We start from the raw sequence: 17,822 nt of genomic DNA, 5'->3' as shown, positions 1-17,822 counted from the left end.
CCTAAGAGGAATGTTAAAGAGCATCTCTTGAGGGAGAGTGATGTAACACAAAAACTATACAGCGGCAGCAAACACACTCACCCCAAGCTGTTAATTTAATCTCTCCCGGGTGTGCATCTGCTCACAGTTAATTCATTAAAAAAAATTGATTGACGAGGCCAAGTTTCCACTCCACAGAAGAGCGTTTGCAACAACTCGTAATCTGAGCTCTGGTGAGAAAGGCTTCTTGCACTACTTCTTTTAACAAAGGTACATGGGCAAACTACATGTTTATTAGAATGCCTTAACCACGAGGTAGGTGGGTACAGCTACTGATTCTACTGAGCCCACATGCTGAACCAGGTGTACCACAACAGTTAAAGGCTTTAAGTGGACTGTGTGGGTGTGATGACGTCATTGTGAACACGTGTTAGCTCTGGAGTCATGCTCTCAAGCCCTTCTATCTGGCTTCCATGACAGTTTTCCAGAGGAGAAGTGATTGTTCCCCAGGCGACTGTATAACACAACAGCATTCCTTCCTCTCACACTCGGTCAGGATCTTCCTTTCCTAAGACTGTTTGTCTCTCTGTCATACCCTTCAAACTCTTTACTCTTTTGGTCCTTTCAGTGGCAGATTAATCAAATGAATTAATTAAATTTACCGCAATGACTCCATCCGCCCCAGGATTGAGGTTTTGCAAGGATCGAACATGCGATCTTTAGGTTTTCGGAAAGCAGACTAACCACAGCGATCTGTAACAATATATGTTGCCGGAGCCAACCTGAGTTTGTCGGCGGTGAAGATGACTCTGCGCTCCAGAAGGAGAGACGCAAACACTCGGAGAAGGAGACGGAGACTCAAGGAGGAGAATAGACACTCAAAGTCCACATGTTCCAGACGGGAATCTGATGGCCTACACAGCTCTATCACCTGTAGGAAAGAGAGAAAGACACTGATGTGGTTATATAATTTCAAACACATATGGAGTTTTCCCTCTTAGACTGGGGTGAAAAAAACCTACATCTTCAAATGCTGTTTTTCTAAAATGACACCATCATCATCTCACCTCTGTCCCAGAGCCAGGCAGGAAGTTCTTGACAGTGATAGTCCTTCCTGGAGCAGGGAAAGGAGCTTCCATTATGCCTCTCATAAAGGGCTGCACCAGAGCAGGAGAGATGGCTCTCCTCTTTTCCACTTCATCCAGAATCTGGGAAACACAGAGAGGGAAGACATTTTAATATCTACAATCACAAATATTTATGTACACTGTAGATGTGTCAGGCACCTGTAGAGCATTAGATCGTTCTATCCCAGCTAAAAACATGATAGTCTCAATAGATTAGACTTTTTTTGTCATTACTTTGCGTGACTTACGTAGCGTTATGAATTTAATTATCTGAACCCCAAGTGATCTTTTCCTAAACCTATCAAGTCATTTTTGTGCCTAAACCTAACCAAATCATAATGACTTCATGATGTTAATAACAGTTCAAAAGTCCTAATTTGTCATAAGATGTGAACAGTATGTCAGCAAGCTTTATTTTGAAAGTCTCACTGGCCCTCTTATATATGTTATTGCTAACTTGATTGTGGAGCTATGTACAAATATTATTATAGTATTTGTCATATTATTTATATCATTTTAGCTGTCACCTTTGCATCTCTTGGTGTATTTGGCCACTGTATGCAGTGTTGTGAATCAAAGAATGGGACTTCTTTATGGCAATAACTGAATTTCTATTATTGCATGTATGTGATGAGGTTCTTTAATCTGTCAGGAATTTAAATTACTAGATACACTGAAAAAAGACATTTCTGTTTTTTGCCTTCACACCCAGATAGAGAAGTATCCGTTACTTGTGCTGTACAGTGATAAGAGGATTATGTCCAGATTTTCCAGCACCAAACTGTTTCATACATGTCAGTATCAGTTAAAGCATTTATGGTATTGTCGAATTTCCCTTATTTAAACAGGCAAAAATCCCACTGACACTCCAATCTCTTCTTTCTGAACTGACACATCTCATTCATGTGCCATCATAAATGAATCAAGGCTGAAGTTACTCAATTCAACTGGGACTCTGGACTAACGATTCTTGGGGAAACAGTGTTATTTCTCCTCACAGACTTTTTAAATCTTGCCCTGATTCAGTGGAGACAGTCACATATTGTCAAAAGTGAGTACAACTAATGGCTAACAGGCTGAATCCAATGTGTGTACTCATCTACACACATATCTACACATCTGTATTGTATTAGTGTTGTGTAGCTGATCTCATACAGATGAAACATATTTATATATTCATAAATAACAACAGATATACTGTATTCACCCTTCTATGTCTCAATCTGTATCCTTGAAATCCCTTTTTTGGCAAAGGCATATGAACGCTAAGCACATGGTTCAACATGCTTATAAATCTTAAGCCCAGTATGGGGAACCTTTTCCACTGCAGTAACCACATCAGCTGCAGTTCACATGTGTCTCCATACTAGAACCAGGACTACGAGGCTCTGTGGGATATAGACCGGACGGAGGGTGGGTGGGGCTCTGTGGGCACCGAGGGTGGTACAGCTCTGTGCTCGTTTAGTGGGGGTGGGGTTGTATGTACAGTATGCGTTTGTGTAACACAAGAAATTCTGTGCGATGCCGCAAAACATGCATTCATGTGAACTTGGTGCATTTGTGTTTGGTTCACTGTATCTACCTTGGAGAAGAGGTCGAAGCAGCCCAGGCGGCTGACGATGCAGTAGACATCAGGGAGCCTTCGGCCTTTACCGCTGGGCTGAGAACAGCCGAAAGAAAAAGACAGGTTCAAAACACTTGTGTGTCACAAGACTGCTCATCCAAGTACAACCACAGGATTAGACCAGTGGAGCAGAGCAAAGCTTTTGTTACACAGAGACATTGACAGCACATTTAGGATAAAAAATTTGGATTCATTTTATCAAGCAAAGACAAGAAATGTGTCAGAAATAAGTATGGAGAACTTGCAAGAACAGAGGAAATTACATAAGCAAGTTTATAGTGAACGATTATCTGTGTTTAAATTAAAATAGGAAAAGCTAGTGACAAGGGGCATACCAGTAATCTCCGACAGTAGCCAAATCGCCTGCTTCCATCCTCACCAGTCAGGACAAATGAGAACGTCTCACTGGAGATTAAAAAAAAAAAGAGGAGACATTTTTTTTTGGATATGCAGGAATGGAAACAGAACGCTCCATTCTGGACTGGACTTGTGTTTTGGTAAACAGAGCTACGACTTTGTACTTGAAAAGGAAAACCCTCAGGATAGGCTTACTCTGCAAATATTCACACAAAGCCTCCTTAGCTTTCACTGACAGGTATTCATTGACCGGTGAGGACCTTCTAGACAGGTAAGAGTGTCAGCCATTTCAGTGAAGGTGTGTGTTTGCTGGCCCCTCACCCGATGAACATTTGCCTGGAGGTAATTATTGGCCATCACAGTCAGGACACACATCATCGCTTCTCAGAACAATGCAGACGTTGAGTGGCCCAGCTAGGTGGTATTGGGTAATTCGGTCGTTTTTAAACAGCAAAGGCAGAGAGGTGCTTTTGTAGTAACAAACCAGGTGTAATGTACTCAATCCATCCTCTCTCCCTGTAATCATTTGTCACTGCCAGAGCCTAATTATTAAAGAATGAACAGTCATCTTACAAGCCACGAGGTCATTTCTATTTTGGGCTGTCAGCTTCTTCTCTAACAAGTACTTATTAGCGAGGAACACACACAAGCTATGACCACTCTGCCAGGAAATTCCTCTGTCCCTGTTTTCTTTGACTTTTTTTTTATGTCCTAAGGGCCGCGGCAGCCAACAGACTTGGACTGACCTGGGGAAATTGTCGACAGGCGCCCAGTCTTTAGCATCAGGGAAGCAGAACTGAGGGATGACCTTCAGCTGGTCCTCAGCCTCACGCATGAACTTGAAGCTCCTTTCAAGCTGGAAGACAAACGAGATAGAATATATATATATATATATATATATATATATATATATATATATATATATATGTATATATATATATATATATATATATGTATATATATATATATATATATATATGTGTATATATATATATATATATATATATATATATATATATATATATATACATAACACCACAAAAGATTTCAGATTAGATTGCTGCAAGATTTAAATGGACCCGAGACATCTGCAGTGCACACTGGAAAAAAAATTATGAGCAGAAAAGAACCACTTAAAGCACACATGTTCTTTTTAGACGGCCACAACTAAAACAGAATTTTAGACTCTTGTATTTTGTTGATTAAACAGAAGCTTTCATTATTCAGTGGTAATGCTGCTAAAAAATGACAAGGCTCCTCTTTTTTTACATAAAAAAAGTTCTGTTTTTCTTTTGCCAGAAAAGCCCATACCGCCTCATGCTCATAAAGATATATAGGTTGAATTATTACTATTGCTCTGACAGGAAAGCAAAAAATTATGTTTCTTTATCAGTAGTTTCTTTATCTTTAATTTCCAGCAGTTCATCTTTTAAATAAGTGCGTTGGTAACATTTGTATCCTCTTTCACCTTGAGAGGGAACTGCTGTGTGACCTCTGGCAAGTATGGGACTCCAGCCTTGGTCTTGTGGAGCGCAACAACTATGAAATACTCAAAGAGTTTTCTCTCCTGGAGCTCCATCAGATCCTTCTCCAAGGTCCGGTACCGCCCCGTCTGCCTCAGCATGGACTGGACCGACACCAGCCGCTGGCTGTGAGCTGAGAGACGCAGAAACACATTTCATGGAATAAATCAAGTCATGTATGCAGACATACGCAATAGCACGTATGGTCACCGTGAGGCTATGTAAGGATATCATCAGTTCCATCTGTGTATACTTTTGACGTAAGCTATACAGTGGAACAATGAAAGAAGAGAAAACTAGGAACTGAATCAGTATATGCATAGATCCTCCAATCGTGCCTAATTTTTTGAACTAATGACAATTTCATAATTAGCTCCTGTATGTGTGACTATTTCTTTTCTGTTCTTACCTTGTAGTTTCTCCTCTGTGTCACTTTCCGACTCGCTGTTCTCGTCTGTCACTAAATTAAGAAACAAGAGAATAAAAAAGAAAAACAGATCGTGAGGGTGCCGCTCATAACAATCACAGGAAACTCTGAACACATGGAATTTGCTCTCATTGCTTTCATTCCAACCACCACCACCACACAACACCACCCAGTCCCCTGAAACATGGGTCAGTTTCAAGCGACCCTTGAAAGTAGCCTTGCCCATAAAATTAAGTGAATACATATGATGAAGTATTATCAGACTTGTAACGGGTGGATAACACTGGAGGACACTGAAAAAAAGGGCCATATAATTGTCGTATTCTTGAAAGTACAGAGAATTGTGAAAATATTAGACAGAATGGCCTTGCGATGTCAGGAAGAATTACTGGCTCCACAGCAGGATCTGCACCTGGAACTGTTTTCACACCAGAAACTAATCTTGTGTTCCTTTGCCCACAACGTAACTTTCCACCAACTTTTTATTGAAATCAGTTAACAAGTGTTGGAGACATCCTGCTAACCAACAGACAAACACAAAAATCCCCACAGCCTCCATGATGGAGGCGCTGCAGAGGTGGACAAAACAAAGATTCCTACAGATTTTCTTTCGGCAAATTCATAGTTGATGTGAAGCAGGTAAAACAGTCTTTTCTTTGGCCTGCTATCACATTTTGAAGCCTCACCTCTCCCTGAGCTGGACTCCGTAGACTGAGACACCCTCTTCATGCGTTTCTTCCCTCTCCGCGCCTCAAAAATGCCATTGATTTTCAGCACCATCTGCGGGAGGTAAAGGGGAAGAAATGTCCATCTTTAACTCCTTAAACTAATAAACACAATCTGCCAGCCTCCTACCAAAATCATTTCAATACAGCTTCTGGGAGGCCTTCCTCAAGGCACACTTCGCACAGGAAATATCCGTCAGAAAAGTTACCCCTGCCTTACTCATCCCCAGACGGAAGCATGAGTGGACCAGCTCCCAACCTCCCCGAGCAGTACACTGGATCATAAATCACTGATGGAGCAGCGGGAGCTTTGTCAGAGGCCTCTCAGACTCTCATACCTTTGGGATTTTCCTCCGTCTGCGATTGTACGGGTCTCCAGAGAGGCAGGGGGTGTCGTCAGGGCTGCTGGGTGTGGAGGGGGGGCTGATCCTGGAGGGAGAGGAGATGCCAGTGTCCCTGCCGGTCTTGCGTAGTTCCAGGAGTTTAAAGCTTCGCCGTTCAGAATTTTGTCTGAAGAAGCCGGGCTTGGTGGAGAGCTGGGGAGGGCAGATTCTTAGTATAGGAATGCTTCTATTAAATCTACTTTGATTTAAAGTGATTCATCAGTGATCAGGTACCTTAGTTGGTGTGTCAGGGACAGGAGATGAGGAGGCAGGGGAAACACATTTGCTTCCCAAACAACTTCTCTCCAGCTCTATATCTTCGTAGGGGTTCTCCTTAGATGGAGGATCTTCAGAAGAAAAAAATACAATATTTTTCAAAACCAATGAATCAACATCACCTGGATTACATAACAGTCTCTCACAACCTTTCCAAAAGGCTTTCTGTATCAGTCATGTTTGTTTTGCTAGACAATTCCTGGTCCAGATGTGCAGAGAGCTACCAGAGGCAGCAGTGCACTCACCCTGCTCATATTTCACTGGGATAAGATGCTTATGCACGTCTGATGCTAAACGTAACTCCAGCCTCAGGTCCTCCCCTGCAGATAAGGAGTGAGGAAGTTTCATTTTTCCAAAACCTGTGTCTCATATCTCTCTTTGACTCTGTCTCTCCGTGTCTCTCCTCTGCTCTATCAATCCATCCGCCAGATGCGACCTGGAGGAGTCAGAGTATAAAGAGGGACGTTCAGTTCCCCGCTCCGTCTCCCTCTGAGGAAAACAAGGGATCAGCGTGCTGTTTTTCACATTGCTGGCCGATGAGCACGTCGCACCGATCTCTACGGTGTGTTTGCGTGTGCTGTCAGTTGTGCACATGTGTGAGCTCGCATCAGTCAGTGTGTGTCTGAGTACATAGCAATAGTGACAGTTGAATTCCTCTCAATCTGAAAACACTATCAGGCACACGGATTGTGTGCTCAAACTGTGTTGACAAGAGCCTGGTTTGCGTGTGAAGGTTGATGACAGGAATACGAGGAGGACACCACAACTGTTCATCACTGTCCATGTTATCTATATCTCTGCCTCCCTGGGCTGCTTCTTGAGTCAACAGCTATAGTGAGTGTGTCAGATTTATTTCACCCATGGGACACTGCCGAGTGCTTGGTGAACAATGTCTGAGCGTTTTAAAGAACAATACTACTGTCTAAAAGGAGGAAACTACAAAGTAATACAAAATAAGCTGCGGCATCAGTCAATTATAATTAAACTTAATTTGATTGTTGTGAGCAAGCAGCACTCATTACACACCAGCCCCTGGAAGGAAAACCAAAAACAAAATGAAGTGATTGCCAGTAATGGTCCATGGCTCTAAGCCATTCATATGCCCCCTGCTGCACAGTAGCCAACCTCAGCTGCAGCACAACCTCACACAACGCCACTATTGTACATGTTATGAAATTAAACAGGCTCTAGGTGGGGTTGGCATAACACAGACAATAAGGCAGGAACGCAGGTCAGGTTTCTACACATGATTTTTAATAAAAGTGAAGCAGTGTGGCTTTAAATTAAAACTGGAGCAGAAAAAACAGAGCAGAGTAAAGACAGCTTGGCCTCCTCGTCACCTCTGTGACTGAACTCTATGAATCACACCGATATGAGAAATGAAACTAAAAGGTCATGCAGCATATGAAGGGTAGAGAAAATAGACCAACCTTACTACAGTACAGTATTTAACAAAGTTTTTTTTTTGTATTTTTAGAATACAAATCAAGTCCTAGGCAACAATTCATAGCCTAAAAAGAGCAGAACTGTTCAACAAACACTTTAAAATCACATGTCAGAGGCTTGATTTTTTGATAGATGCAGCCGTTTGTGGAAGATCCCGTCGGGGTATGGAAAAGTAAAAGTGTGATTGGTACAACCCCAATTCCTAAAAGGTTGGGACATCACATTGTAATAAGTCGCCAATGAACAACGGTTTTATAAGGTCTTCCCGAGCCCATGGAGTTATATTCTTTAGACAATAACGTGTTTCACAAAGTGGTGAACTCCGCTCCATCCCTGCTTGTGAGGAACTGAGCTTTCAAGGGTTTCATACCCATATCATGATACTTTAACCTGTTACCAACTGAGCTGTTTACTTGAGGAATGATTTAAACAGGTGTTTTTGACAGTTCCAAGACATTCTTTCGCTGCCACTGTCCCAACTTGTTAGAGACATGGCACCCAATTTAAAATAAGTGTATATTTACAAAAATCTAATCAAATACATTGTCTTCTGTTTTTTGCTTTACACAGCATCCCAACCTTATTTGAGAATCAATGTTGTCGTGTTTACCTATTATGTCCTCGTAGACATTCTCTTCCGATAAAGTGCGTGTTAGGCCCAGTCTGGACTGAGCGTACCAGTCCACCCTGCAGCTGTCTGAAGACGACTGGAGCAGATCCTCAAATTCATAGGACTTCCTGGTGGATAGAGGATTACAAAGATTTAGGAGAGTTGCACGCCAAATACAAAAGAAGAGGAAGGAAGGACTTTTGCCTGATACCTCTGCGTTCATGTCAGTGCAGTTAAAAAATGTTTGATATGCAGGAAAACTGATGTTGCCGTTTGCTGGTTGCCACATCTGAACGATCACATCTGTGTTTCATCACTGCCTTAGATTAAAGACCGGCTGAATGAAGCGCACGGAAGCATCCGTGGGTGCATGTGTCCCAGCATGTATGCATATACATACACTTATACTAAGTTGTGCCTTTATTAGGAGCAGATTACTACATCCATTGCAATCAGTGCAACTTAAGGGATCCTTTCTTTACTTCTGTTTTCAAATAAGTAATCCGTTGCTGTAAGAATTTCCCTGTATTTCTCTGTTCCTCAGAAACAAAGAGAAAATCCCCGATCCAACTGCACTGTCTCGCTTCTCTCCAACTTCTTTGCAGGCAGTGTGCAGCCACTTTTCTGTGTCAAAGCGGCTGTGTTGTGTCAGTGTGCAGGTGTAACATGTTTTCTTGTTTTCACTGAGACAGCTGCTAAAACATTTTTAAGATAAGTTCACTGTCTGATTGTTAGCAGCCAAAAGGCTTCCTGTCAGGTACCCTCAATTTCTGTTTACCTTCATGACAGAACCTTTGTTATTGCAGATGAATAAATTGCAAAAACAACTACATGTTGTATGAATTTGTTAGGCTACATGAGCTCCTATACCCACTGGATTTATGTCAAACATAGAGGATTAATCATGAGCTGTGAACGGGATATTGCGTCCGTCATTCATGTTAGAGTTTGAGATTTTACCAAGTAATGTTGGTAGAGTCAGAGTTTGCTGTCTGTCCTTGTCTTATTTTGTCAGCTTGTATTTGACTAGAATATCGTTGCTGTCCAGTCAATACCGCTTATCTCCAAACTTGTTGTTTTTGGAATTTTTTTGATAAAACTGAAGGAGGGAGCACTCCTTTATGAGTTGAGACAATTCTCCTATTTCTTAAGCCAAACAAATCATTTACAAAGCCATTGAATCATCTGAAAAATGCATTGCCACCAAGCTGACAACATGGTTCTTTTTCTTAACTCATGAAAGGTTGACATTTTGGAGATAAATGGTTTGACTGGAAAGTGATGATATTAAGTTTTCTAGGAACTGCACATGAAAACTAGCCGTTTGGCTAAATCTGGCACCATGATGATGTCAACTATTTTGCAAGGTCCCTGATGTGTATGTACAGTTAAGAAACATAAATGACGATGGAGTTAAATAAACACTTTTCTGGCAGAGTTTTAACAAAAACTGGATGTAGTACGCTTTACAAAAGTAGGGTTTATTACAGACTTGCTGCATGCCATTTAATGATCTAATTTGATCATCCACTAAACTAGAATCTTGGCCCAATTGCCCACGCACAAAAATGCACACTGCAGCGGACACTCACTGAAAGACAGCCTGGCCAAACAAAGGGCTTGACACAGCACACTTGAGCAGAGTGAGGCCTCCACATATGGTATGGAATGTAACAGATCCAAGCCAAGCTCCAAACAAGAATTCAGACCACTGGAGAGAACGAACAATAGACATACTCCAATACTGCAGAGTTCACATTTTTAGGTTTCCCTGCAGAGCTTTGTTTGTTTGATTGTAACCATCTGAATATGAGCGCCCCTCAGAAGACCTCTTGAAAAATTGTACATGATAATTGCTCTTGCCAGAATAAGTTAGTCATACGCTGGAGCAAAACTTTAGACTTGACAAGTAGGCACATTTCTACATTAAGAAAATTCTTAATTCTTAAATAAATGCGTGACGACTGATTTGTGATAGGCAGAGGCCTTGCACAATCTTTTTTTCTGTCAAGGCTGAAACTCTTGAAAAAAAGCAAAGGACGTCTTTTACATGACTCACACCACTCTGGATGTTGTTCTCCACTGCCAGTAAAGTTTTGGAAAGAGGAATGAGTCGAGTTGATGTGTACATTCCTCAGATCCAACCAGTGAGCTCATTCTTTGAGATATTTAGAAACAGGATGATGTCACTGGTGGTTTTGATTCACAGCAGATGTGGGAAAAGCTGTTTGCCTCAGTGTTTAGTTGCAGGTAGGGGGTAAGGGGTTAAAGGATACACAGAGACATCACTGCTTAATTCAAGTCAGCTTTAGGACTTTCGACAAGACACTATGGCTCATATCTCATATCTAAATGTCTGTCTGTTGGTTGGTTGGTTGGTTGGTCCACCATTGGTACACAACAAATGTTGGATTTATTGCTATGAAATTTGGTTCAGCTTGCTCATAAACTTTCATTTAAGCATAGGTACCTTAAAGTAATTATTGTAAACTAATCTTGGCTGCACATATTCATTTTATATTCTTAATCTCTTACCTGTTACTGCTGTCACGCGGTTTGTCAGCCCAGGGTCTCCTGCAAACCCCAGGTGGTGGGCATGTAGGTAAAGGAGGAGGAGGAATGGAAGGTAAAGGGGGCAAGTTCCTCCTTCCCTTCCCTGAGCCGGGCCCTAAAGCTGGCGTGGTGGGGGGCGTGTGGTGCTGGAAGGTTCTCTGAGGTTTAGGTAGAGGGTTTATAGACGGAGCACCTGGCTCACTGTATACGTTCTCTGGATCCCCTTCCCTTCTCCTTCGTGACCCACCAGGCCGCGTCACATCAAAAGTCCCAAAAATGGGCTCGTGGCCCTTCTTTTCTGATTCCTCCAGATCCTCCTTTGAAGGAGGGCAGAAGTAATTCCCTGGAAAAGCCAACGAAGGTCTGTCAGGAACCTCCTTTGTTGCCTTCTCCAGTTTCTTAACATGAGTTAAAACACTTTTCTTGTCTTGGGGTTGTTCCGTTGGCTTGGAAGCCCGAAATCCTTTCTCTAGGATCACCTCTTTGTCCTTGTTTGTTGAGCCCTCAGGAGATTTAGGTCTCGAATCCCCCAGCTTTCCAAAATTCTCTTTCCCTGAGTCTTGTCTGTCCCAGCTGACAAACCTCTTGCTATCTGTCCTTTGGACCTCTGAAGCTGTGGATTCCTTTTTCCTCACTGTCTCAACTTCCTTCTGTGTCGCGCTCAGTGGACATGTCCCTGTAGAAGTTGGTGGGGCAGACTCCTTTTTACCTTCCCAGTGTGAGATCTTATCACGAATGCTGGCACTCTTGGGTCCCGCTGGGCTCTTGTTGTGGTTCACCTTGCCGCACAGCCCATTCTCCATGTTGGGAGTCCGTGGGTCAGCGTTGGTGGAGGCTCTCCTGTGAGCTAGCATGGTGTCAGGAGAACCCGGACTGTCACCCAGGCTAAGTAGGGGGGAGAGGGGACACTTGGTGGGCACAACGTTGTCCTTCTTGTCTCTGTCCCCTGGTGACCCGCAGACCTCTTGGCGCTGGGGCACCCCAGACGATGGAGCCTCCCCGACCTTCAAGCCACAGCACTGCAGCCTAGAAAAGATCAAAACAGAGAAAAATGAACATAGTTGCCTGAGGCTCAAAAATCAAGAATATATCTTTTTATAAGTTTACTCAATCCGCTGTCTGGCAGTACAGATAACACACAACTTAGTTAGAGTGCAGTGGCAACTTTACAAATGAATGAATGAAAAAACTTTTTGTTATACACCCAAAGGTTCCAAGTTCACATGGGTTTACAAGGAACTACTTAAATTTTAATACATAGGCAACTGAAAAAGGAGGAAGAGCATTCAAACATGTTGTATTGTATCCATATAAATAGATTAGATTTAAACTAAACACACTGAAGATACAAAACCATCTAAAATCTCACAATAAGCCTTTAAAAAAAAATTACTTAAAATGTTACTTGTTTGATTTCTTGAAATTAACTTACAAATCAGGTCTTTCTGAAAATGCTTCTGACATAAAAATTGATATATAAATGAAACTTCAGGATATACATGAGTTCTGTTTTAAATCAGTTAAGGAACTCATGTTAAACGGACCAAGCAAAGTTACATTGACATTATTATTTAGAATTGGTAAGAAAATATATGATTTCATCATCTAAAAATAAAGTATTAAATTTTTCTTGAGACAAATTTCATGATTAACAAACTGGAAGGTCATTTTTCAGTCACAAGATGGGCTGTGGGGAGGGAACAAACATGAACCCAAACAAACAAAGCAGGCGAAGAGTCTTCTCTTGGTGTGGGGACAGAGCTAACCACCGAGCCACTGCTCCAGCTGATGTGCACTTAATTTAAACCAGATAAACAGATGGAGAAACTACATTGCACCATTGTCAACTCTAATAATTTATAGAGCAATTATTTTTGTAAAAAACAGCAGTTGCTGCCTCCAGTGTACATTGCAAAGTACTGGGCTCCACATAGCTCTTAAAATTGGCCACACAATGTGAGCACTTACAATTACATCCCAATGGATCTTTGTTTTATGGGGTAAACAAGAATTCTTATTAAAAGAGCTCAGACGTCTGTTTGGTGCCTCTGTTTCAGCTGTGAGTCACTCCTAGAAGATTACTGGGTCATGACTATTTGAACTCCCTGCGAGGGTCAAAGTTTACAAGCTACACACACAGCTATTTCTGGAGAGAAGATGAAAGTATACACAGACGAGGGGAGAGGCCGAAGTGTAGACGTGCATCTTTTCTTTTCTACTCCTGACCCTCAAATCTCCGTTTTGGCCCAAGGACCATTCATCAAATGATTGAATTTCCAACAAACAGAGGAAACGTGGCCTTGCTGTGTGACTTCTAGTGACACTGGATGTGAAAACCAACAGTCATGCAATCCAGAGGAAATCTCTGGGGGAAATTACTGATTCAAGTTTCCTCCAAGACCTCTAATGCAAAAAGAAAAACGTGATGTTGTAACTATGACCAATGAGGAAACCAAATAATTATCTTCCAAATTGCTTGGGGTTTTATTAGTTTGGGCTTCCTCCCTTCCCCCTTTCTGTCTCTTTTAGTATCCCTCCGTTGAAACAGCAGTTTCTATTAAGCATGAAGCAACAGAGGGGAAAAACTAGGTCAAAGAGAAAAGCCAAGTAAGGGAGAACAGGAGTAGACAGGGGGGTCGAGTGAAGGAGCTATGAAAAAGTGGAGCAGATGGAGAAGGAAATTAATTGTGTGTGCCCCCCAGTCTAATAAAAACAACACTTGTTTATGATTGAGAGAGAAAGAAAGATGGATATAAAAATCATGAAAAGCTGGTCTATCAACGGCAGCCAAGGATGGGTGGCGTGTGGAGATGAGGGTCAATGAGGGCGGAAGGAGAGAAAGGGGTACAAGGGCACAATAGCATCACTGACCAGCTGAGCTAACACAGGATCAGCAGAGAGGAAAAAGGGTTGGAAAGGGGCAAGAAGGAATACAACAGAAATAAACCTTACTTGCTTTAAAGATATCAAGTTTTGCCAATTTTCTCTCAGAGAAATGCACTGAGCTTTTGAGCAATATGCCGAACCAAACTCAAAACAACAGACAATTAAGTCTTCTACTAGACAATCCCTCTTATTGGCACAAACCAAAATCCCCTTCATTATAATCTAAATAGAACTAATGAATATTGCAAAGATGACAGAAGGGGCCACAGAGAATGGTCACAGAGGCATCAGACAGTGGCAGCGGGGGGGCAGTAACAGTATCCAGATGCCAGATGGCCAACTCTGCCCTGCTCTGCTTCTCTGGTCCTGCTATTGTTATACAGCTGACCCTAATGGAAAGGGGTGTTTCAAGCTTGGATACAGAACTTTGTGATGGTAATGGGAAAATGACAACATGTTTAGAGGAATGTGTAGAGGTACAACAAGTTGAAAAGGAGGGTTATGTTATGGTTTCACCTTCATGTCTGACAAAGTGTGTTTTTGGATAACCTGGTAGGTCAAATGTCACTCAGCAAGTTCTGCCATGTTCTGTAGCAATTTAGTATTCTTGGATTCACAAGAGATAGATATAAAGATGTACAATGCAGGATTGGTCAGTTGCCTTTCGTAAACATAACATTTAAAGGTGCAGTAAGCAATGGCGAGCCAATCAAAAGGGTTGGTATTTTACGCCTGGGAATGAGACTTAACAATTAACTTCTCTTCTACAGAATTGCTGATGCTCAAAAATGTCCCAAGCACAGTAATAGATAAAAAACACACTTCCTAGAGGGTCACAATGAAGGAGAGGAGTTAGTTTTGTTTGAGTCTAGACATTGTCAGTCTCATTCCTGACACATCAAATATAGGCGCTTTGGGACAGTAGGTCGGGTCGGTCATCATCCCTAAGCATCACTATTTGACGAGTTGGGAATGAGACTCAAAAATCTACTTTTCTTACAATAAGTACCTTTGAGGTTATTGTTTTCAACTTTGGAAATCTCTCTTATAGAACCACAGAAGACAGTGAAACACCATTTTCACAGGCTGAGTAGTACTCATTGTGATGTAGCGGACCTGTGCTTTATCTTTGCATTTATGAGCAAGATGTTATGTATGTGCTAAGTTGACCCAAAATAGAAAAAAATCAAGGAAAAAAGTTATACAATGCTCAGCGCTGCTCCAAACATGCCAAAAAGAGTGTTTAACTTTAGTGGTCGGTTTATTTTTCTTACTGCATTGTGCTCTCTGAGTCTTAGTTTACTTCTCTCCTAAAATTAGAGAGCTTTTCTACTTCTTTTCAGTGAACCAATGTTTTAACACTATTTTTGATCATTTCTGCTAACAATTTCATCCAAAGTTCGCCAATGCTCAAACAACAAGTAGGGCATCTGGTCTAGATATGAAACTATTAGTACAGTTACTTTCAACAGTCCCCATTTCACTACAAACAGACCATTACCAAGAAGATATGCAGCTCCTGTTGGCCTCTGTACAGCACTATCTGATCTGATTTTAAACAATATTGCTGGGTAGCTTTCTGGCAGGGCACAACGACAAAACTGTGCAACAGAAAGCAGCAGCATGGGGAATCTCACTGTGAAAAAGAGTTACACTGGCAAAACCAGCTAGCCAGTGGTTTTGAGGAACAGGTGATTTACAGTCTGAACCGTTGTCTGACTTTTCATTGGAAGATGACAATGTGCCAATGACAGACTGATGTTTTAAAAAAAGCTACACACTAAATGCAGGTTATAGAAACCTTGCTCAAGAAGGCTCTGACTATAACTCGTTCAAAAATAAGCTTCTGAGATGTTACAAAACTATTATAACTACACTTTTTACACAGAATTTGAATTTTTGATCAGATTGTGAGGTACCTACCCGTTGACTGATTGGTAGATACAGTTGTCAGTGTTTGTACAGAGCAGCAGGGCCCTCCCACCAGTCATGGTGCTAGCAGCTGGCATCCTATACAGCCACACAGAGAGGAACACAGTCAGTTTGTAGAATGGATTTGGATAATGGGGTTAGTGCATCGTGGAGACGGTGAAAGTCGCATGTAAAAATGCAAAAGCAGACTTAAAAACACACACAAGTCAAACTGTTACACTGCATAAATGTAGACGGTTGAAAATATTGCAGCTCGCGTTAAGATGATACATAAAACTAAGACTGACAAATGAGAGTTGGGTCAAAAGAAGAGCTGCTTCCCCAGGACTCCCATAGGGTACATTTTCAAACTCTACTGTGTGAATGTAAACTACCAAATAACTCAAACCTCTCATTCCTGCGGCTAGTGGAACTCATTTCTGAACCAAGCTGCCGAGAAGCAGACCTCACAGGTCGCATGGCATCCCCCCAAAACTGGCAAACCCTGCTTGATTTGTAATTGGAGGATACAGCTAAAAACTAAGCTCTAACAATGCTAAGCCAACAGGCATAAACACACACCGGGTTCCAGCAGCCATGTGGCATTATGGAAAACTTGCGGAATATACGACGAACTGCACATTCTAATATGATTAAATTCACTTAGGAAAACATCAGTGGCAGCTGGAAGCCAGAGAAGGGCACTCAGTTTAAAGTTTTTCAGTTATCACTCAGTGTCTCGTCTTTCTGCACTTGCCAGAACAGATTTCTGGAGTATTTTCAAGACAAGCACTGTGCACACATTTTGTTTTTGCTTATGGATGTATGTGCAAGTGTGACTTCAACCAGATGTGCCGGGATACTTTAGGGTATCCGTAGGCCGTTAAACATTTCCTGAGAACTGCCTGGCCCAAACCCCCCTCCAATTCTCTCCCAATAAACCCGCATTAGCTAAACCCTGACACCTCTCTCCCTCGTCCTGTTACTATGTCGGGAATGTGAGCCCAATTCAGCCGAATTCCAGAAATCGTTGTCCTAACTGGCAGTGATGCAAGTCAGAAAAAAAGCCACAATTTTGGTAAAATTGCAGCCAAATAGCTGAACTCTTCCCTGAGCTAACAACATAATTGTCCCCCGGGGTCGAGTGTTTTGGAATGATTCTAGGCTTGTACTTTTTCTTCTTCCAGAATGAAAGAACAAATGGACACTGCGTAAAAAGTTGTGGTCTAGTCTCAGTAGAAGAAGACTAAAAGTACGATATGTCATCTTTTAGCTTCCAGTTTTGCTCGCAGCTCAACTTACAGCCTTCCATTGCTTTGTCTTTAGCCCCCCCATTGGCCCAAGTCCTAGCCCCCCAGAGAGAGGAGAAGGAGGAGGAGGAGGGTTTGCGTCAGCCATCCACCGGCCTGTAGGCCCAAATTATTTTCAGCTGTGAGCTGAGCAGAGGTCACATGTTTGAGGGGAAACATCAACCGATTTTTTTTCCCTTCCTCCCTCTCCTGATTCTTTTCTCCTTACTAAAACCCAACACAGAAATGAAGAACAGAAATCCTGCATGGAAAGGGGGGTAAGGGGGAGGGCAGGGGGGACTATAAAGAATGTATAGAGCCTTCTAGTTTTACAGTATAACTTTTTACTGGGTTGAGGAGGGTGTTACATATCACAGGGGGAGAGGAAAGATGGGAGATATGAAGAGCGAGAAAATCGGAGAGGAGAGGGGGGTTGGGGAGACAAGGGTTGTCAAAACTAAAGAGGAAAGTGGATATTGCAAAGAATAATACAAGTATACTGTTGCACTGTGAAAACAGTGTAGGCTTTTAGGCTGTCCCACTTCATTATTTGGAGCCCCAAGGCCAAGACAGAAAGTGCTGTTCAGTGGAGATTCTAATGCCTTAAATGGTAATTTGGTATTTTCACACAATTCTGACTTGCTGGACTCGAAAAATTTCTCAAACTTGACTCATACCAAGTTGGTCCTTCCCGCCTGAACCTGAC

The 17,822-nt window shown here is 42.0% G+C and overlaps 1 protein-coding gene across 2 annotated transcripts in view; it reads right to left on the bottom strand.

The window, feature by feature from the left end:
- The window catches only part of si:dkey-82f1.1 (DENN domain-containing protein 2A), a 38,091-nt gene that overhangs the window by 4,440 nt on the left and 15,829 nt on the right, over nucleotides 1-17,822 (bottom strand). Inside the window, exons 2-14 of one of the 2 annotated variants that reach the window (XM_030426672.1) lie at nucleotides 15,840-15,926; nucleotides 11,013-12,056; nucleotides 8,478-8,605; nucleotides 6,380-6,492; nucleotides 6,101-6,298; nucleotides 5,724-5,817; nucleotides 5,020-5,070; nucleotides 4,556-4,743; nucleotides 3,834-3,943; nucleotides 3,066-3,135; nucleotides 2,689-2,766; nucleotides 1,047-1,187; nucleotides 762-910 (exon numbers count right to left, since the gene is read on the bottom strand). In XM_030426672.1, coding sequence (XP_030282532.1) covers nucleotides 762-910; nucleotides 1,047-1,187; nucleotides 2,689-2,766; nucleotides 3,066-3,135; nucleotides 3,834-3,943; nucleotides 4,556-4,743; nucleotides 5,020-5,070; nucleotides 5,724-5,817; nucleotides 6,101-6,298; nucleotides 6,380-6,492; nucleotides 8,478-8,605; nucleotides 11,013-12,056; nucleotides 15,840-15,925 — 2,450 coding nt within the window. In that variant the 5' untranslated portion in view covers nucleotide 15,926. The remainder of the gene's footprint in view (nucleotides 1-761; nucleotides 911-1,046; nucleotides 1,188-2,688; nucleotides 2,767-3,065; nucleotides 3,136-3,833; nucleotides 3,944-4,555; nucleotides 4,744-5,019; nucleotides 5,071-5,723; nucleotides 5,818-6,100; nucleotides 6,299-6,379; nucleotides 6,493-8,477; nucleotides 8,606-11,012; nucleotides 12,057-15,839; nucleotides 15,927-17,822) is intronic. The other variant, XM_030426673.1, reaches the window with a different exon arrangement.

The sequence above is a fragment of the Sparus aurata genome, chromosome 8 (assembly GCF_900880675.1).
Source record: "Sparus aurata chromosome 8, fSpaAur1.1, whole genome shotgun sequence".
In the NCBI taxonomy this organism is placed as follows: Eukaryota; Metazoa; Chordata; class Actinopteri; order Spariformes; family Sparidae; genus Sparus; species Sparus aurata.
This window is presented reverse-complemented; position numbering and strand designations above follow the sequence as displayed.